At 38.5% G+C, this 22,146-nt stretch overlaps 1 protein-coding gene across 6 annotated transcripts in view; it reads right to left on the bottom strand.

The window, feature by feature from the left end:
- CHN1 (chimerin 1) overlaps positions 1 to 22,146 on the bottom strand; it is a 215,530-nt gene that overhangs the window by 136,266 nt on the left and 57,118 nt on the right. For 2 of the 6 annotated variants that reach the window (XM_069577165.1, XM_069577166.1), the window contains exons 4-6: positions 21,559 to 21,614; positions 4,496 to 4,527; positions 2,121 to 2,234 (exon numbers count right to left, since the gene is read on the bottom strand). In XM_069577165.1, the coding sequence (XP_069433266.1) occupies positions 2,121 to 2,234; positions 4,496 to 4,527; positions 21,559 to 21,614 (202 nt within the window). Of the gene's footprint in view, positions 1 to 2,120; positions 2,235 to 4,495; positions 4,528 to 7,038; positions 7,066 to 21,558; positions 21,615 to 22,146 lie in introns of those variants that run through there. The other 4 variants (XM_069577167.1, XM_069577168.1, XM_069577169.1 and 1 more) reach the window with 3 other exon arrangements.

Below are 22,146 nucleotides of genomic sequence, written 5' to 3'. Positions count from 1 at the left end.
TGGGAGAATCATTAGTTGAAATGGGGAGTATCAGATAAGATTAATAGATACATCAATACAACTATTTCACATTCTGTTTTTCTTCCCTGCCATACATCTAGTTCAAAACTAAGAGAATCATATTTCAGCATTTAAATTGCTCACAAAGCATTCTCACAAATTGCCCACCTCCACTACAACCCCTTTCACTATCTCTCTGCCATGTAAAAACTTTATGATGATTGTTCCATAACAAAAGGAAAGCTGCATGTTACCCAAGGCCTATACATCAAACTCATGTTGATCTATTCCTCAATCCAATTCTAGGATTCCTGGGCCAGAGTGGACAGTGAGCGATGATTATAAATAAAGTCTCGAGTAGCAGTAGCGAGGGTGAGACGGCAGGAATGAGGAAGAGCTGGGAAGACTGGGGTGCTACTTGTCTCTAAATTGAATTCTTCACCCCAGGACATATGATGGAGTCATTCAGTAAAATCAGCATTATAACCACATTATGAGAAGCAATGTGGTATAATGGAAAGTACCTGAACTTTGCAGTGTGGCAAAACTGAGTTCCAATTCTAGCTTTGGAACTTGCTACGGGATCTCAGAAGAAGGTGGGGAGATAGCAACAAATGGAAAAGGAAGAGTGGACAGATTTCTTTCTTTCCTCTCACCCCACCTCCTTCTTCCTTTGTTTGGCCCATGAGCCTGTAGTTAAAGGCTTATCTGCCCCAGGCACTCAGATGACTATCTATTTGGATACGTGATGTCACAGAATCCTAGAATTATAAAATGGTAAGAGTAGAAAGATGAAGAGGATGGCTTCAAGAATATAGGTGATTTGCGCCAGATCAATCTTTTAGTTTATTTAGTGGCAACAGAAATAGGTATTTGGATTCCGAGCCCAGATGTTTTTCCCCCTCTATGTCAACAACTTAAACCTGGAAAATATATAATTAATTAATTGAAGAGGGATCTACATTTTATAATTTTCCATAAAGAGCAAATTTCCATGAATTCCGATTAACAACCTCTGTTCTCTAAGTATGCCACTGATTCCAAATTCAGCATGAAGAAATACTGAATTATATCATTCTTTTGCCAGAAAGATTAATAATAAATCTGGTATGCTGGGAGTAAGAGCAGTCCCTGCTCACTTACCAAGCGTAAGTGATTGGAGAAGGAGTTAAACATGGTCATACCAGAGTCCTAAGCTACATTATCATCTTGCTATTGTCTCTCTGTGGTTACCAAAAGAAATGCCATTTCTTTGACTTCTTTCTTAAATGAAGTTCCTACTTTTAAATCTTTTCCAAACAACGTATAAGTGAATGCACACATGAACAAACGAACGAGTGAACAAAGACAATTGATAATTATTCTAAGCCTCTAGAGAGGCAACAACGTGGAGCGATTAAGAGCATAGACTCTGAAACCCAGCTGCCTAGGTTCAAATTCCAGCTACGTGAATTTTTAAGTGTATGACCCTGGCCAAACTCCTCAACCTCTAGGTCCTCTGTTTCCTTTATCAAGTGGAAACAGTAATTGCACACACATCCTAGACCTGTTACGAAGATAAAATGAGGTTAGAGGCCTAGCAGGAGGTAGGCCCAACAGATAAGCATGCCATTGCATTATTGTTCTGTGATTACTGCAGGGTTAATGGATAGTATTTGTTTCTGGCCACTGTGCTGTAAGCTAAGAACAGACAAAATGCCAGGCAAAGTTCAATAGGTAGGAAAGAGCCAGGAGTTCCCAAGGAAAGCTGCCTAAACCAAAAGCCAATTTAAGAGAAATGACATTGCCTTTAATTTCAGAAGTTACAAAGATCTTTTCTCTTTAGTTCCTTTCCTTATTCAAAAAATAGATGGGCGCTGACACAGCAGGACAGGTGGGAGGGAACGGGTAAGATGAAATATAAGAAAGCAGCTACAATAAAAATGCCTTAAAAGTTCTTAATTACTGAGTGCTACCATTCATGAGGAATTTTTAAGAGTCTCAAAGCTATTAAAATGGTAATTAGGTCTCAAGAAAACAAGAACCAATTCAATTACATGCTGGATGCTTTCAAAATTTAAAGCCCTCTATTAAGAGGGTTTTGAACGAGGCACAGTTATAATTACAGGTCCACGACCAACCTTAAAGCCAAAGTGTAGGTTCCTGGCTGACGCTGGCTCTCCCGAATGAGGTAGCTCCCCTCAGCTACACTCAAGAGCTGGTCTGCAGCTTCTCGGGAGATCATGCCGTGAAACCTAAGAAACAAAGTCAATTCAGAAACTGCAAGCTTTCCACCTTTTTTGATAAAACAAAACCTCCCACCTTCTCCTGTAGTTTTCTGGACAAAGTACTGCCATATAATCGGAGGGGAGCAGTTGGGTTTAACTGTGCTTATGTTTCCCAGGGCCTGGCCCTGGGCCGGCTTCTCTGTAGCGACAAGAACAGCACCAAAGTAGCTCTCCAACCCATTTAACAATCATGGAATCAAAATTCACTTCCATCTCCGGGAAGATCAACCGCCGCTCTCAAGAGGACAATTCCCTTCTTATGTAGCTGCCTGACCATATGGACATGCTAAAAAAATACACAGAAATGTGTCCCACTTCCTTTCTTCACACCAGTGGCATTGCTTCAAAATTTGGGCTCAGAGTCTATGGTTGGCAGTTTTCCAGGACCCTGGGTTGCCCTTAATTGGCATGATTGCCCAATAATGTGCATAATCTGCATCAGTGCATATTCAAGCCAAGAGCCAACAACTGTAACACTTGCTTTCACTCCCGGCTAAAACACTGTTTTTGATTAACAGAGAAAATAGGAAGAAAAAGAATACACATAAATAACACATTCCTTATACAAAACATGGTAGGTTCACCTGTAACATTCTGACATAAAACACTGGAAAATTTAAAAACATCAATGGTAACTAATCATTAGGATTAAAAATATAAAATCACCTTGTTTTCGTATGGTGATGCACAATTTACAAAGAACCTACACATATATTACGTCCTTTTATTAACTCAAAGAAAACGGAATTGAGCAAATGCTCAAGTGAGACTGTAGCTTTTAAAGGTACAAAAAAAACCCAACAGTCCCTTGAATTTGAAATGATACATTGAAAAGGCCCTGAAATGGTACAATAATAATTTAAGAACTTTATGAGAGTTCAAGTGGCAACCTTTTGTAACTTTTCTCATGGGGAAGATTTGGTCTTTCTCAATTTAAGTCCTAAAGTAGCTCATGAAACTATGCTCAATTAGAACAACATGTTTTAGACAACATGATAATTAGAATAGCAATGTTAAAGATGGCTCCTGGAATTTCTTATCTCCATAAATTTCCTCAATCGTTCAGAACCAGATCTACTCAGATTCTGTTGGAACAGGAATATGGTAGCCTATCCCTGGTAATAACACATATATTAGATTATCAGATTGATATTTTAAGTTTACATGACATCAATTAATTGAGAAAATTTAATGTCTCTTTGCTTTTAAAAGTGCAATTAATTTAAAAGGAAATCTCATTCAAGGAAACTAATTTTGGGACAAAACTTGATGATGGTATTTAAAGACTCTTAAAACTGTTTGTACCAGTTGACCCAAAATTTCCATCCCAGTAAAACCTTTATGCACTAAAATATTTCTTATAGTATTACCTTTAATACTATAGTTTAAATTCAGCCTACAAGCCAAAAGTGTAGAAATGACTAAACTATAGTATAACGTAAAGAACACCACTGGCCCCCCACAACTCACAAGCACCTAGGTTTTACTTACAAGAGTCTGAAAGTGTAAACAAAGCATCAGATAAAAATACTTGTTTTAGACATTATTGTTTATCTGAAAGATAAATGAATTTGGGGAATGATAGGATTATAGGTGATTTTTGTTCTCTTCCCCAAAAGGCTATATTTCTATTTATTTTTAATAATTAGAAGAATCAAAGACTTTAAAATCATTACATTTTTCATTAAATAGAAAAATGCTCATTATTAATATTGAATCAGGCTACAAAAATTATATGTATAATAACTCAATTTGGAAAAACCATTAAGAAAATAGATCTTCAGAAGATAATACTTCAACTTTTTAACAGTTATTTCAAGGTGGGAACTGACTTATAGAAAACTGGAAAATAAAAGTATAAATGTAGAATAAATCACCCATATCCTTACACATATAGATACATATACACACATATATGTAATCTATGCATACATACAAATATATACATTCCCTCATACACATCTAGTACTATTTATTTACTTTACATGGCTTGCATCTATATGTTAGCCTTTTGTGCACATTTTTCCCAAGTTATTTTTCACAATACTTATCTTTATGTTCTATATTTTCACCAACTATAATTACATTTATAGTCAGAAAAATAATTTAACTCAATCAAACTTGAACACTTCTCTCCTCCTGCTTTTATATTTTACTAAAAGCATCCATTTACCTGTTTCTCTTACATATTCCAATCTATAAAATGTTTTCTGATAATCCATACTTACTCTCTTCCGTAATACTTGGGTCTATTTTCTACCTATTGGGAAAGAGAAGAAGGATATTTATGAAATGGAAATGTTCAGAATACAACTCAACATTTTGAACATGTGACAAACTAAAGCATATATTAAGAGAAAGAATTAGAATAAGATTAGAAAAATCAGAGCCTGGAGTCCCAATTCTATCAGCAAATTGACTATTTCATTTGGACTGGTCACTTCATCGCCCAGACCTTTTTCTTATCTATAAAACACTGTGCTTATAAAAAGTTAGACTAAATTATCTTTCATTTCTAGGATTTTATGAATGTGAAAAAAATTTTACATCACTTTATTCAAAAAGCAAAATAAAACATCCAAAACCTTAATGCCACGGTTGTGTCAGAACAGATTGTGGCTTTCTCTCCCATCCGCTCCCTTCCTGTTACCCCTTATTACCCACTCTGTTAACATCTCCATATAATCTTGCGCCCCTGTTGCCCATTCAGCTGTTCCTTTACCACAGTCTACCTCTCCAAGAGCTTTTCCTGGTCGTGTGCTCACTGTTATCTAAAGAGAGGTCCAAAAGAATAGATTCTAAGGAATTGTCCTGGGGTAGACTTAGAATATTAGATCTGTTCATTCAAGAGACATTTATTTAGCGGCAAATAAGTGGTAGGCATCATCATAACTGTAATATGACAAAACCAGTCGTTACTCTCGAGATTTACATTCTGACGAAGACAGACAGACAATAAGGAGGTTTGAAGAAGCAAAACGAACGAGAAAATAGGAAGCAGTAATAAGTGCTATAATGAAAAGAAGAACGCGTAACAGAAAAGGGAGGACTGATGAGGAAAGCCTTCTCTGAGATGACATTTAAACTGGACCCTGACAGAAATGGAATAAGGGGGTAGCTTATTGCAGGAGTCCATTGTAGACAGCAGGGACTACGTTCACTGAGTTCACGCTAGGTGTTATAATTACATTTCTGAATCATTTAATGCTCACAATGAATTATTCTACTTCATCCTCATAAGATAGTATTATCATCCTTGTAATACTGCTGAAGAAAACTGAGAATCAACGTGGTTAGGGAATTTGTTCAAGGTTACTTGGTAGAACCCAAGGTGAAACTGGGATTCTTACTCTGAGATGGCAAGAAGGGCCCAAACTCTGTCGATTTGACACTGACTCATCTAAACTAAATGTGGCAGTTTCCCAAAGCATCTCAGTCTATCCTTTTGGTGACTATCTCCCTCTACCTCTGCACAGAGCCTGGCCACCAAGTTTAGGCTACCTACCCATGGGTCATCGAGGTCTGACACTGCTTTCAGCAAGCTTGAGGTATGTATTCATATTTGAGAAATAAATTTTGCAGTTCAATGCAATGTACGATCTATAGCATATGCTGCTGGCTTATCCAGCCCAGATCATTGTCTTTGAGCTATTTTCGAATTCTCTAAAATGTAGGCAACTGATACACACACACATACACTTTTCCTGCGTGGCAGTGGTTTAACTGACTTTCTCCTTAGCCCTTCTCAGGGGAAAAACAGGCTTTGTCTTTAAGTGCAATTCATCTCGACATTCCTTGAATCTCTATAAATATATGCTATTTTGACTTTTCCTTTGAACTGATTATTAACATTTGCCTGGTTTCTTCCTATGAGAAAATACATTTTAAACACATGTTCATCTTCATTTCTGTAGGAGAGACACAACGTTACCATTTACTGAAAATTGTATTTATGTAACACTTTACCCTTTAGGAATCTTCTGTTGTCTGTTGAAATTGCAGTCAAGTCATTTATATTCTCAAAAGTAAATTCCACCTGATTTGGTCTTGTTGCATAATGTCTCTGCTCATAAAACTCAGTGTGCTAAAAATATGCCAGCTGGTCCCCACAGCTACAGAGCAAGAGCAGGGCCATGAAACTATTTTTATTTAAAAGCAAACCTTTGCTTTTGAGAGAAAAATTTAATCTTTAGGTCTTAAATAACTAATTTAAGGTTCTATAGTATTGTATGATGAAGTGTTATCCAGAACAACTGTGCAGTGTTTATTCAAACTAAAAATATGTAAACCCCTGGTACTGACTATAGAGGAACACTTGCAAATGGATACATGAAGATATGTATAAGAATGCTCACTGAAGCACTGTTCACAATCATTTTTAAAATGGAAATAAATATACACCAACAGAGGAATAACTAAACTGCTCTACAGTATAAATGATATGCATGGTTTGAAGGAATAATGCAGCTCTAAAAGAACTAACACGAAGAGGTCACCAAGACAACTACTGATTACAAACATAAGCTGTAACAGTAATACGGTTTAGGAAAGTCACTTGTGCCTGCAATAATATATATCTACTGCATACAGAGAGATCTGGAAAAATATATACCAAATTCAAATGATACCCTGAGGAAGCTGAGAGATAATTAAACTGAGAGGCCCTTGGGAAAGGCAAAATGGGACTTTAGAATTGCCTGTAAAATAATCTTTTAACAAAGAATATCATCATAAAAAAACAGAAATCAAGAATAACATTTGTAAAACCTACCAGTGGAGTCTCAGACACATTAGAATGGTCCCGCAAGATTTTGAGGAGATCATGGCCTTTCCCTCAAATTGTGATATCCTTGTAGGGGGCTAAAGATAAATAACTTTATCAGGCATATGTGACCAAGGTGAAAACAGAGGAAAGGTCTTGAATGTATCTACTCATTAATGAAAATCTGGGAGAAGTACAAGTAGTAGTGAAGACTGAGGACCGCTGGCCCCAAATGGTGTGGCAGTCAGTGGCACCGAAACTGAGCAGGACTCTGTTCTCGGCAAACTCGCCATATTTGCTGCAGGGCCCTCCCAGGTACAACAGCCTCTCCTGGTCCCCTATTTCTTGTATGTAAAAAAAGGTTTTAGTCTCCTAGGCTTTTCCTGAGTTCCAAAGTGGAAACTCAAGTAGGTACTAATCAGGGAAGAATCAAGCAGTTTCTCAAGTAGTAGAAACAAAAGCAGTCAAGAAACAGTAGCTCAGCAATAAAAGCGCCCAAGTTCCCCCTCAAGGGATACACACAACAATCTGACATGTATTTTTGAGTTACTCTGCAGGAACTAAGACCCATACCAGGCAGAGGACGGTGACTATGTGCTGACCACAAGCATGTAGATTCTAGACTGGCTGGAACCAGAGAGTTAATGATAAGGATTTTTAAACACCACCCCATGACCTCACCATCAACCAACGAGAACAGTCATTTCCCCCCCGCAGCCCTCAGCTCTGTGTTGCCTTAAAAAAACCTTCCATGAAAGCCACTGAAGAGTTCTTTTCATCAGGAGCTGCCCATTCTCTGCTCAGCTGGGCAATAGGTGTGGTACTTTCCTTTGCCAAACCCAGTGTCAGTAAACTGACTTAGCTATGTTGCAAGTGTGAAGGCAAGTTTGGTTCAGTAACAGGGTTACAACCCAAGACAAATAGTGATTACTTATTTGATAGTTCTGCATTGGTCTACTATATGCTTCCATTGATTGCCTAAACCACCATCTTCATAAGACAATTAATTTTGGCCTTATATTGCTGAATAATTTTTTTCCTTTACCCAAAAGATCTTGAATTAAAAGAAATTAGGTAAACATTGCTTAACACAGTACTGACACAAGAAACAGTAAATTCAAAACAATATTCACACACCAATTTACATCTTCTCTGCATTTTTATAATGGAACTGTCAAATAAAACAAATACAAACTAATTCTGTTTTTCTCTTACTTAGGTAGTGAAGGGGATCAGATCATGCCGCTTTAGCATAAGGATTATTTTGAGCTGAAGGCAATTAAGAAAGAGCAAACACAGGAAGAGACATCTGCCCTCCCGATTTCTATCTAAAACTAGGGCGTAGATTTAACTTCCCTTTGTAAAGGCATCCTCTTCTCCTGAAACAGGACCAGAAGAACCTAACTTCAGAGACAACACTGATTACCCAAGATGACTTGAATCTGCATAATTAACCCTCACGAAGTAGCCCTTACTGGACAGTTCCTAATCACCTTCCCACAACTTACCACCTCACTCGGAAGCCCAGACTCCTGTTTCCTTTGCCTCTTTTACACACTTGAATATTCCTTTTTAAAATGGCCAATAAGCCCCTGGGTGTAACTGCCTCTTGGGGTTTTCATTTACCTGCTTTGAGCCCCTCCTCACCGAAGTACATATGAAATAAATCTTTTCTGTGAATCTCTCTTCTGTTAAGTTTAATTTGTAGGCCCAGACACTGAATTTAAGAGGATAGAGGTTTTTCCTCCCCTACATGTTTAGGGGATGTCTAAGGTATCATTATTTAAGTAGTGATTTGGGATAGTCTTTTCAAACTCACAGACATTACCCTGATAATCAAATTAAAGGATTAGTCGGTAATATAACCACCTTACAATCAATTTGAAATGAATTCAAATGAAATCATACAAATGATTATAAATAATCCTAAAACTAGTTTACTTCCAAATAGATCAAACTGGGAACTTAAATGTTATATGCAATAATAAAAATGTTTCTGTGTATATAAACATTTGTATGCTTATTCCTAAGTTTCTGAAGTTTGTAATAATAGTCAAGAACCGTTTTTCAGACAAAAACTGATTGAAGTCAATATGGGTAAGACGTGATTTTAAATTAGCACTTGTGCTGAATTATATGCTTTGCTTTCCCTAGTTTTCTATATTTAGTAGGTAACATTTTTTTATGATAGCATATAATGAGAAACGCTGGACTGGAAGAAACACAAGCTGGAATCAAGATTGCCAGGAGAAATATCAATCACCTCAGATATGCAGATGACACCACCCTTATGGCAGAAAGTGAAAAGGAACTAAAAAGCCTCTTGATGAAAGTGAAAGAGGAGAGTGAAAACTTTGGCTTAAAGCTCAACATTCAGAAAACGAAGATCATGGCATCCGGTCCCATCACTTCATGGGAAATAGATGGGCAAACAGTGTCAGACTTCATTTTTTGGGGCTCCAAAATCACTGCAGATGGTGATTGCAGCCATGAAATTAAAAGACGGTTACTCCTTGGAAGAAAAGTTATGACAAACCTAGATAGCATATTCAAAAGCAGAGACTTTACTTTGCCGACTAAGGTCCGTCTAGTCAAGGCTATGGTTTTTCCTGTGGTCATGTATGGATGTGAGAGTTGGACTGTGAAGAAGGCTGAGCGCCAAAGAATTGATGCTTTTGAACTGTGGTGTTGGAGAAGACTCTTGAGAGTCCCTTGGACTGCAAGGAGATCCAACCAGTCCATTTTAAAGGAAATCAGCCCTGGGATTTCTTTGGAAGGAATGATGCTAACGCTGAAGCTCCAGTACTTTGGCTACCTCATGCGAAGAGTTGACTCATTGGAAAAGACTCTGATGCTGGGAGGGATTGGGGGCAGGAGGAGAAGGGGACAACCGAGGATGAGATGGCTGGATGGCATCACTGTCTCGATGGATGTGAGTCTGAGTGAACTCCGGGAGTTGGTGATGGACAGGGAGGCCTGGCATGCTGCGATTCACGGGGTCACAAAGAGTCGGACATGACTGAGCGACTGAACTGATAACGGGTAAAATGAGAAATGAGGAGAACAAAAAATTTTTAACTAAAAATAAAAGGTGCTCATAAAAGGTTTTGTAGCTTGGTCTGCGTAAATGTTGTATGTCCTTCCACCACAGAAAGAAAACTTTAAGTTAATCTACCATTACTGAATATAACATAAAGTACATAATATAAGAATTTGATAGCTAAACAGATGCCATTCTACAATATTTTAAATGTCAATGGAATCCATCAAATTAACATTTATTGTAGAACTCTGTAAGTAATGACCTACTTTCTTCATACATAAAACATTTTAATCAAATTCATCAAACCTCACTCTTCCAAATTAAAGTCTTAATTCTTATATTTTCTCCACAAAAAGAAAAAGAACTTATTTCATATAGAAGTATTTTGCTCTTCAAAGAAAAAACTGAAAATAGCCGAAATTAATATATATATATATAATAACTGTTAATCCTCTCCCCTCCTCTCCCACAATAATACAGATTCATATTTTGGATTACTTCTTTAATGAAACCCTATTCATGGCCATAGTTCCAAACAGCAGTTCTAAAAAAATGTCTTTTTCTAATTTAAAGTCAACTTTAAAGAATATATAATTCTGAAGATGAAATCACTAGAAGAATGAACTAAAACAGAACACTTTCAAAATGTTCAGTGCTGCTCCTTGCTAACAGTGGTACTGACCTAGTCAGACATCCAAGTCAGACATCATACTTCCCTCCTGTTTATATTTGAACAATGGTACATAGAGGCAGCCACTTTAAACTTAGTCTGGAATTCTACAGGATGCTTCCCGAAAGGGTATAAATACATGAAACGCTAAGGAATATGACCTTGGGCAAATATTATTAATTTTTCAGGCAGCAACCCAGAGGAGGTATATAAAGCCTATCTACAAAAATAAAAATGCTTTCAACTGTCAAAATTTTATTTTGTACTGTTTTTCAAAATGGCTCAGTTAATCTGGAGGCATGAAGGAGGGAAGAGGGTGGAAAAAACCTGCATTTGGTGTTTGCTTCCTACAATGGTAGATACTGAATTAAAGACTTATAAGTCAGTAAATGTTCAAATCGAGCTTTGGATCTATTTTTTACTTCCTATGTTAAAGTGAAGGGGAGGAAAACAGAGAATGAGGAGAGGATTAAAGGCGAGGAAGAGGAAAGGGAGGAAGAAGAGGAGAAAGAGGAAAAGGAAGACTAGGATGAGGAGGAAGAGCTCAGAGACAATGAAAGACTAAAATCAGGGACTCTGTAAGGACGCGCAGCATGTAGACAATACAGTTTTCCAGTGAAGAACATATTTTCCACTACGTTTTCAAAATTATTGTTTCTTCTCATGCATTTTACACCACAAAAAAATCAACATGGACAATATTATTGTTGTTTCGTCGCTAAGCTGTGTCCAACTCTTTTGCCACCCCCTTGGACTGTATAGCTCACCAGGCCCCTCTGCCCATGAGACTTCCCAGGCAAGAATACTAGAGTGGGTTGCCATTTCCTTCTCCAGGGGATCTTTCTGACCCAGGGATTAAACCCATGTCTCCTGCATTGGCAGGTGAACTCTTTACTACCATGCCACCAGGGAAGCCGATAATGTGAATAACAGACTTCAACAAACCAAAAAAATAAAAACCACAAGAAAAAGCAGCGCCAGCACAGTGAAGGAGTAGGTACCTGTCAAAGAACTACATATTAACAAATGACGTGCAGGGAAAAGATGACAAAAAAAACAAGATCAAGAAGTGTCATGGAACTTAGAAAGGCTGTCTAACATTTATCATCCATTAATAGTAAAATCCAAATAGGAAAAGGAGTACGTCAAGGTTGTATATTGTCACCCTACTTATTTAACTTATATGCAGAGTACATCATGAGAAATGCTGGGCTGGAGGAAGTACAAGCTGGAATCAAGATTGCTGTGAGAAATATCAATAACCTCAGATATGCAGATAACACCACCCTTATGGCAGAAAGTGAAGAAGAACTAAAGAGCCTCTTGATGAAAGTGAAAGAGGAGAGTGAAAAAGTTGGCTTAAGGCTCAACATTCAGAAAATGAAGATCATGGCCTCTGGTCCCATCACTTCGTGGGAAATAGATGGGGAAAAAGTGAAAACAGTGGCTAACTTTATTTTGGGGGGCTCCAAAATCACTGCAGATGGTGACTGCAGCCATGAAATTAAAAGACACTACTTGGAAGGAAAGTTATGACCAGCCTAGACAGCATATTCAAAAGCAGAGACATTACTTTGTCCACAAAGGTCCATCTAGTCAAGGCTATGGTTTTTCCAGTGGTCATGAATGGATGTTGACACCTGGACTATAAAGAATGCTGAGTGCCAAAGAATTGATGCTTTTGAACTGTGGTGTTGGAGAAGACTCTTGAGAGTCCCTTGGACTGCAAGGAGATCCAACCAGTCCGTTCTGAAGGAGATCAGCTCTGGGATTTCTTTGGAAGGAATGATGCTGAAGCTGAAACTCCAGTACTTTGGCCACCTCATGTGAAGAGCTGACCCACTGGAAAAGACTCTGATGCTGGGAGGGATTGGGGGCAGGAGGAGAAGGGGACGAGAGAGGATGAGATGGCTGGACGGCATCACTGACTCAAGGAACATGAGTCTGAGTGATCTCCGGGAGTTGGTGATGGATAGGGAGGCCTGGGGAGAAGACAATGGCACCCCCACTCCAGTACTCTTGCCTGGAAAATCCCATGGATGGAGGAGCCTGGTGTGCTGCAGTTCATGGGGTTGCTGAGAGTTGGCCACGACTCAGTGACTTCACTTTCAGTTTTCACTTTCATGCATTGGAAAAGGAAATGGCAACCCACTCCAGTGTTCTTGCCTGAAGAATCCCAGGGACAGCGGAGCCTGGTGGGCTGACATCTATGGGGTCACACAGAGTCGGACACGACTGAAGCGACTTAGCAGCAGCAGCAGCAGGGAGGCCTGGTGTGCTGCGATTCATGGGGTCGCAAAGAATCGGACACAACTGAGCGACTGAACTGCACTGAACTGAATTTTAGTTATCTGATTCTGGTTGATCCAGGTTCAGTTAGCACAGGTCAGGGTGGGCAGTACTCAATCGCAATATTTAGATCAAAATTTGAAGTATTAAGGATACAGGATGCTTTCCATTGCGTTTTATACTTTATCTAAGAAAACACTAACTTTCAGCATGCCAAGCAGGATAGCCCTCTATGTGCTGTTGGATTTTACAAATTCAATAAAGAATATTTATATTTTTTAAAGCTCTGCAATTACTATACAGGGACTTGCTGAAAGCCAGGTATTCAGCTTCTTGATATTAGTTATTTTTTTATTAGTAGACTATCTTAAGAAGGTGAATAGGTAAATTTTTAAAAATAAACTTCTTTTCCCACTATTTTCCCACCTTAGATTCAAATAACTTCTAGTAGTAGGGCTAAAGAGGTGGAAACTATCAATCTGTTTACATTAACAGTTCAACAGTAAAGGCATTTTTCTGCAATTATAGATGTAATCCCTTTTCAAATGTACTTCTACATCAAGGCATCATTAATTTTTTTACACTGAAGCATAAAGATGACATTAAAACATGGTGAAAGCAGGTTTTTGAATGGATAGGTTGATTTTTAAATAGTTGGTTTAATAACTCAATATTACTACTGAACATTCAAAAAATGCTTTCCAAATACAGTATATAATATAAGTGTTAAATAAGGGATCATCAAAACACCCAAGAAACATATGAGCATGATAATCTTTATTTCTATAGAGTCAAAAGTTAAGCTATAGGCTGTGTCAGCACAGAGGTAATCAGAACTGAAGAATATGATTTCAATTAAACTGCTTTCCTCCCACTCCTGTACCAAACTCATACTCTCACATAGCAGAGGATGTCCTCTGAAATAGAATAAATGTTAAATATGTGCTCTGTACCTCCCATTCATTTACTTAACAAGTCTTTATTAAGCACCTATACTTATGTGTCAAGCAATGTTCAAGGCACCCGGGAAATACTAATCAACAAAATAGAGTAATCTCTCTATGCTCACGGAGCTTATATTCAAGAAAAGAAAGAGAGCAATAAACATAATAGGTTATGAAATTATACAATATGTTACAGATTGAGAAGTGTTATGGAAACAAAGACAGGTGAGGACTGGAAATGCTGGGGATGATGAAGTATAATTTTAAATACAGTGGTCAGGATGGGCCTCACTGAGATGAAGAGACTCGAAGGATATGAACAAATTAGCCACGTGGATAGCAGAGAAAACTTCTAATAAGAGCCCAAGAGAAGCACACCTGGAGCATTTGAGGAATACCATGAAGGCTGGTGCGGCCAAAGTAGGACAGGAGAGAAAATGAGCGACAGAGAAACAGCAGATGAGCACAGCAAAGCAAAGCAGAGGTGGTGGTTACACAGGGCCTTGTAAGTCATGCTAAGACTTGGCTTTCACTCTGAAACAGGAAACCAATGCGCAGGTCAGGGAAGAAGAGTGACATGATCTGACTGAAGTTTCACAAAGAACGTCCTGTGATGAGAATTCAGACCAGGAGGGGAAAGATCAGTTAAGAGTCATTTCTGTTACACAATAAGAGGGTAGAATTTAGTACGACAAATTGACTTCAATATATAGAAGTCTATTTCTTGCTAACATAGGCAGACCTCAGAGATACTGTGGATTCGGTTCCAGAACCCCACAATAATGCAAATATTGCAATAAAGTGAGTCTCACAAATTATTTGGTTTCCCAATGCATGTACGTTAATATTTACATGCTACTGTGTAATAGCATTACAACTAAAAAATAATATACATATAAATTTTAAAATATGCTATTGCTAAAAAATGTTAACCATCACCTGAGCCTTCAGTGAGTCATAATCTGGTACATGGTCTTACCTAATGTTGATGGCTGCTGACTGATAAGAGTGGTGGCTGCTGAAGGTTGGGGAGCTGTGGCCATTTCTTAAAATAAGATAACAATGATGTCTGCCTCACCCATGGACTCTTCTTTTCATGAACAATTTCCCTGCAGTATGCAATACTATTTGGTAGCATTTTACCCAGAGTAAAACTTTCAAAGGGAGCCAATCCTCTCAAATTCTGCTTTATCAATTAAGTTTATGTAATATTCTAAAACCTTTCTTGTCATTTCGACAATCTTCACAGCACATTCCCCAGCATTTGACTCCACCTCAAGAAATCCCTTTCTTTGCTCATCCATAAGAAGTAACTCCTCATCTATTGATGTTTAACATGAGATTGCAGCAATGCAGTCACATCTTGAGGCTTCACTTCTAATCCTAGTTCTCTTGATATTTCTACCACATCTGCAGTTACTCCCTCCACTGAAGTCAAGAACCCCTCAAAGGCATCCATGAGGATTGCAATCAACTTCTTCCAAACTCCTGTTAATGTTGATATTTTGACCTCTTCCTGTGAATCATGAATTTTCTTCATGGCATCTAGAAAAAGGTGATTCCATTCCAGAAACTTTTCATTGGCTTTGCTTAGATCCATCTACAGAAATAAAACACATTTCTTAAATAATAAAGACCTAGAAGTCAAAATTACTCCTGATCCAAGCTGCAGGATGGATGCTGTGTTAAAAGCGGAAGGGTTAGTTGCTCAGTTGTGTCTGACTCTTTGTGAACCCATGGACTGTAGTGCCAAGCTCCTCTGTCCATGGGATTCTCCAGGCAAGAATAGTGGAGTGGGTTGCCATTTCCTTCTCCAGGGGGTCTTCCCAACCCAGGGATCAAACTCACATCTTCTACCTTGCAGGCAGACTCTACCACCTGAGCTACCGAGGAAGCCCTGCAGGCATGAAAAAAACATTAATCTCACATATCTCCATCAGAGCCCTTGGGTGATCAGGTGCATTGCCAATGAGCAGCAGTATTTTGAAAGGAATAGCTTTTTCTGAGCAGTAGGTCTCAACAGTGGGCTTAAAATAGTAAAAAGTAACCTATGTTGTAAACAGATGAGCTGTCATCCAGGTTTTTTTGTTCCATTTATAGAGCACAAGCAGAGTAGATTTAACCTAAGTCTTCAGGGCCCTAGGATTTTCAGAATGATAAATGAGCACTGGCCTCAACTCAAAAGTGACCATCTGCACTAGAGACCCTAACAAGACCCCTAACCCTGTCCTCTAAAGCCAAGCATTGACTTTTCCTCTCGAGCCATGAAAGACCTAGATGGCTACTCTTCCCATGTAAAGATACCAATTCCAATTTTACACACACTGAAAATCTGTTGTTTTGCTGATCAGTGTGTATAAAATTGGAACTGGTATCTTCTGGATACTTGCTGTAGCTTGTGTATCAGCACTGGCTGCTTCGTCCTGCACTGCAATGTTACGCAATGGCTTCTTTCCTTAAACCTCAGGATCCAATGTTTGCCAGCTTCAGACTTTTCTTCTGCACCTTCCTCACCTCTCTCAGTCTTCACAGAATTGAGTTAGGACCTTGCTCTGGATCAGGCTTTGGCTTAAGGAAATGTGGTGGTTGGTCTGATCTTCTATCCAGACCATGGCAACTCTCTCTACATCAGCTATTATTAACTATTTCACTTTCTTATCCTTTGTGTGTTCACTGGGGTGGCACTTTTCAGGAACTTTTCTTTTGCATTCACAACCTGGCTAACTGTTCAGCACAAGAGGCCTACCTTTTTGGTCCATCTCAGCTTTCAACCAACCTTCCCTACTAAGCTTAATCAGGCCTAGCTTCTGATTCAAAGTGAGAGATGTGCAATACTTTCTTTCACATAAACGCTTAAGAAGCTATTGCAAGCACTATCAATTGGCCTAATTTCAATATCGTTGTGTCTCAGGGAATAGGGAGGCCTGAGGAGAAGGAGAGACGGGTGGAATGGCCAGTCAGTAGAGCAGTCAGAAAACCCACATTTATTAAGTCCGCCATCTTAAGTGGAGGTGGTTAATGGTGCCCCAAAAGAATTACAGACTGGTTCCAAATAGGAAAAGGAGCACATCAAGGCTGTATATTGTCACCCTCCTTATTTAACTTATATGCAGAGTACATCATGAGAAACGCTGGACTGGAAGAAACACAAGCTGGAATCAAGATTGCCGGGAGAAATATCAATAACCTCAGATATGCAGAAGACACCACCCTTATGGCAGAAAGTGAAGAGGAACTAAAAAGACTCTTGATGAAAGTGAAAGAGGAGAATGAAAAAGTTGGCTTAAAGCTCAACATTCAGAAAACGAAGATCATGGCATCCAGTCCCATCACTTCATGGCAAATAGATGGGTAAACAGTGGAAACAGTGTCAGACTTCATTTTTCGGGGCTCCAAAATCACTGCAGATGGTGACTGTAGCCATGAAATTAAGACGCTTACTCCTTGGAAGAAAAGCTATGATCAACCTAGACAGCATATTCAAAAGCAGAGACATTACTTTGCCGACTAAGGTCCGTCTAGTCAAGGCTATGGTTTTTCCAGTAGTCATGTATGGATGTGAGAATTGGACTGTGAAGAAGGCTGAGTGCCGAAGAATTGATGCTTTTGAACTGTGGTGTTGGAGAAGACTCTTGAGAATCCCTTGGACTACAAGGAGATCCAACCAGTCCGTTCTGAAGGAGATCAACCCTGGGATTTCTTTGGAAGGAATGATGCTAAAGCTGAAACTCCAGTACTCTGGCCACCTCATGCGAAGAGTTGACTCACTGGAAAAGACTTTGATGCTGGGAGGGATGGGAGGCAGGAGGAGAAGGGGACGACAGAGGATGAGATGGCTGGATGGCATCACGGACTCGATGGACGTCATTCTGAGTGAACTCCGGGAGTTGGTGATGGACAGGGAGGCCTGGCGTGCTGCGATTCATGGGGTCGCAAAGAGTCAGACACGACTGAGCGACTCGACTGAATTGAACTGAACTGAAAACAATTACAATAGTAACACTGTTCACAGATCACCAGAACAAAATGTCAACAATGCAAAATTTGAAATATTGTGGGAATTCTCAAAATGTGACAGAGAGACACAAAGTGAGCAAATGCTGTTGGAAAAACGGCTCTGACAGACTTGTGTGAAACGTAGGGTTGCCACAAACCTTCAATTTGTTAATGTAATATCTGCAGAGCACAACAAAACTAAGTATGAAAGTGAAAGTCACTCAGTTATATCCAGGCCAGAATACTGGAGTGGGTAGCCGTTCCCTTCTCCAGGGGATCTTCCCAACTCAGGAATTGAACCTAGGTCTCCCGCGTAGCAGGCGGACTACCAGCTGAGCCTCAGGTGAAGCCTAAGAATACTGGAGTGGGTACCCTATCCCTTCTCCAGCGGATCTTCCTGACCCAGGGTTCGAACTGGGGTCTCCTGCTTTGCAGGTGGATTTTTACCAACTGAGCTATCAGGGAAGCAAAAACTAAGTATGCCTGTATATAATTTCTAGGTAAGTATTCAGGTCAAGAACACAACTGTCTTACATCCAGATATCTTCTATCTTGTAGCTCCACCATTTCCTTGTCAAGAGTTCCTAGTTTTTATCTGAATTCAAGCAGAAGGTAAAAATAATTCAGAAGGACTTGGGTGGAAAGTTTTAATGGACCTGACGTTAAGCTTCACTTCTATTCCACAAGAGAAAACTGTCACATGGACATGACTATTGAAAAAAAAAAAGAAAAAAGCTGATGAAATTTAGAGTAACCTTATTTCCAAAGAAAGTATTTAGTCTGGAATTTGGGGAGAGTGAACTGGACTGGAAATATAATCAAGACCATGTGATTATGCTATTCACATATAACTTTTTATTCAATGTTTTAAATGTCCAATGATAAATCCCTGCTAGACTCAATCATTGGTGAAAAAATCATTACCATTCTTTCTGCATTTTTAGCTACTACTCTACTGGAAAGAACAATCTTCTCCCCTTTGTTTTCCTCTTTGTATTGGGGAAGGTTTTTCTTTTTTTCCTTAACTAACATTATAGACTTACAAAATCTCTTTTCACTCAATGTGTTGTAATTCATTACTATCATTCTTTCTTATGTCAAATTGTCCCAAATTTTGCTTGTAGGAACTCTTCAAGTGAGATCCTATGTGTTTTTGACACATCCTCATCCACCTGCTTTCTGACATAAAATGTTCCCAGACCTCTCACCCCTATATTCTAGAATCAGGCAATTTCACTAAGGAGCACTGACTCCTTTTAGTAGGAAATAGCACTTGGAAACTAAAATCTGAGTACTGGTTTTATTCATTCTTACTGGAACATTTCTTCTAAGACCTTTCCATGAACTGAGATGGAAAATATATTTCTAAAAATCTATAAGGTCATATTGATACCTCGAATTCAAATTCAATTCCACAGTGCATTTGTCATTTTCCTCGCAATTGTATCTCCTAAAACTTTGGTTGGACTTCCCTGGTGGCTCAGACGGTAAAGCGTCTGTCTACAATGTGGGAGACCCGGGTTCAATCCTTGGGTTGGGAAGATCCCCTGGACAAGGAAATGGCAATCCACTCCAGTACTATTGCCTGGAAAATCCCATGGACAGAGGAGCCTGGTAGGCTACAGTCCATGGGGTTGCAAAGAGTTGGACACGACTGAGCGAGTTCCCCAAAATCCAATATAACTACTCCTTTGCTCTATCCTATGCTACAACAAGATAACTGCACAATTTCTGAACAAGCACCAGTAACAACAACAAACCAACTAACTATAGTTAAAACATCTTTTCATAGGTTTCAGATCTTAGAATAATCCCTTCTACATCTGTAGAGCCAAAACAATACGTTTAAAGCTACTTAATTTGGGGTGATTTGTTGCCATTCAGTCGCTCAGTAGTGTCTGACTCTGTGACCCCATGGACTGTAGCACGCCAGGCTTCCGTGTCCTTCACCATTTCCTGGAGCTTGCTCAAACCCATGGTCCATCGAGTCAGTGATGCCATGCAACCATCTCATCCTCTGTCATCCCCTTCTCCCCCTGCCTTCAATTTGTTCCAGCATCAGGGTCTTTTCAAATGAGCTGATGCTTCACATCAGTTGGCCAAATATTGGAGCTTCAGTTTCAGTATCAGTCCTTCCAAGGAATATTCAGGACTGCTTTCCTTTAGGATTGACTGGTTTGATCTCCTTGCATTCCAAGGGATTCTCAAGAGTCTTCTCCAACACCACTCTTGGAAGGCATCAATTCTTCGGCGCTCAGCCTTCCTTACAGTCCAACTCTCACATCCATACATGACTACTGGAAAAACTGTATCTTTGACTATACGGACCTTTGTCAGCAAAGGGGTGATAACCTTATGGATCTGTTGCATTCACTTGTTTCTACTTGTATTCAATTTCAGAGTTTTTTAAATCCTTTCTATTTAATTTTGTTATTTAAATATGTGAGACACTTGCATAGTTCAGAAGTAACACACCCTCAGAGAAGTCTTACTTCCATCCTTACTTACCCCTCTACACTGCTCCTCACCCACTCCTTATGGAAAACTATTTCACTATTATCTGGGTTAACCTTCCTGTGTTTCTCTTTTGCAAAAGTAAGATTTATTTCTCTCTTATTTTCCCTTCTTTATTACCAAATAGGGATCATAATTACTACATATAAATTCTGTATATGGAAATAATCCATATCAGCTCATAGAATTCTTCCTTATTCTTTTTAGTATTGTAATTTATTCAATCAGTTGCCTAGGAACATTTAGATTTTTTTCAACATTCTGCCATTACAAATAATCCTACAGTGAAAAACTTTTGAGCATACACTATTTCATATTTTTACAGGCAATTCATCAGAGTTATTCAGAGTAGAATCTGGACTGCTAGGTCAAATGATAAATGTAGATGTTAGACATTACAAAACTACCATGTAAAGTTGTAGCATTTCACATTCCCATCAGCAATGAGTGCCTATTTCCTCACAGGTTTACCAACTAAGAGTATAATCTAAGCTGCTGAACGTTTGTCAATCTGAAAAGTGAAAAATTTCACTGTATATTTCAATTTGCATTTCTCTTATTAATGAAGTTGAACATCTTTTCATATATTATCATGCCATATATATATCACTTTTGGTGAACTGTCCATGACTTTTGCTTTTTAAAATCATGATTTAAATCTTTTATTGATGGAAAAATTACTTCAATAATGTTACAATGATGCCTTCAAACTCTGTTTTAAGAAGTAAAGATAAAACAATAAGAAATGGAAGAATGTATACCCTTGTCTTGTTCCTGACTTTAGGGGGAATGCTTCCAATTTTTCACCATTGAGGATGTTTGCTGTGGGTAAGAATGTATAAATTCACTGAAAAGAATACTAACATCACTTAAAACTATATTGTCTTATTCTATCCTGTTCCAAATAGTCTATTAAAAAGTGAGAAGACTGTTAAGAAAAATGCATTCAAGTTATAATTTTATGATAAGTAGCATTAACAGTTAATCCCACAAACAACCGCACCACTGAAAAAGGCCAAAGTTTGGGAAACAAATGACTGCGAGACATTTCATAATGGTTTCATTACACCCACCTCATTAGTACAGGTAATTCTCCGAGGATGAGGGGCTTCTTGCTGCAGTTGATATACTGGGAAGTTAGAAAATAAAAGATGTCAGTTTCCCTTATGCAGAACATCTGAATATATTAGGAATCAAAACCTGCCTGCTTTTTAACTTTCATAAGAAAACTGTGGTACAGTCCTATTTGCTATTAAATTAAATTTTGTTATGAAAAAAGTAAAGAAAGTAAGCCAAAGTATATTTAGTGAAAGCCCAGAAGCAAACACAAATAAAAAAATTATAAGCCACAGAAGTGTTACAACAACTTAATACTGGATATTTGGCTCTGTTCTCCATAATCTGGTCATTTATTTTCCTCAATTTTTATGGACATATTACATAAAGAATGTCTCTGTTATAAACAAATAATGTGTATTTTAACAGCACATTATTAAGTGTCAAACTTGAAACTAAAATTAGGATTTATAGGCTAGATGTAACACATACAGTTTCCCCCCCCCCTATTTATCTTGTGAACATATATCTTCAAATATAATCTCTCTTAGAAACAAAGTTTCTGAGCCAAAGTTACCACCACTTATTCAACTAGGGTAAATGCA

This window comes from Ovis canadensis, chromosome 2 (genome assembly GCF_042477335.2).
Source record: "Ovis canadensis isolate MfBH-ARS-UI-01 breed Bighorn chromosome 2, ARS-UI_OviCan_v2, whole genome shotgun sequence".
NCBI classification, from domain to species: domain Eukaryota; kingdom Metazoa; phylum Chordata; class Mammalia; order Artiodactyla; family Bovidae; genus Ovis; species Ovis canadensis.
This window is presented reverse-complemented; position numbering and strand designations above follow the sequence as displayed.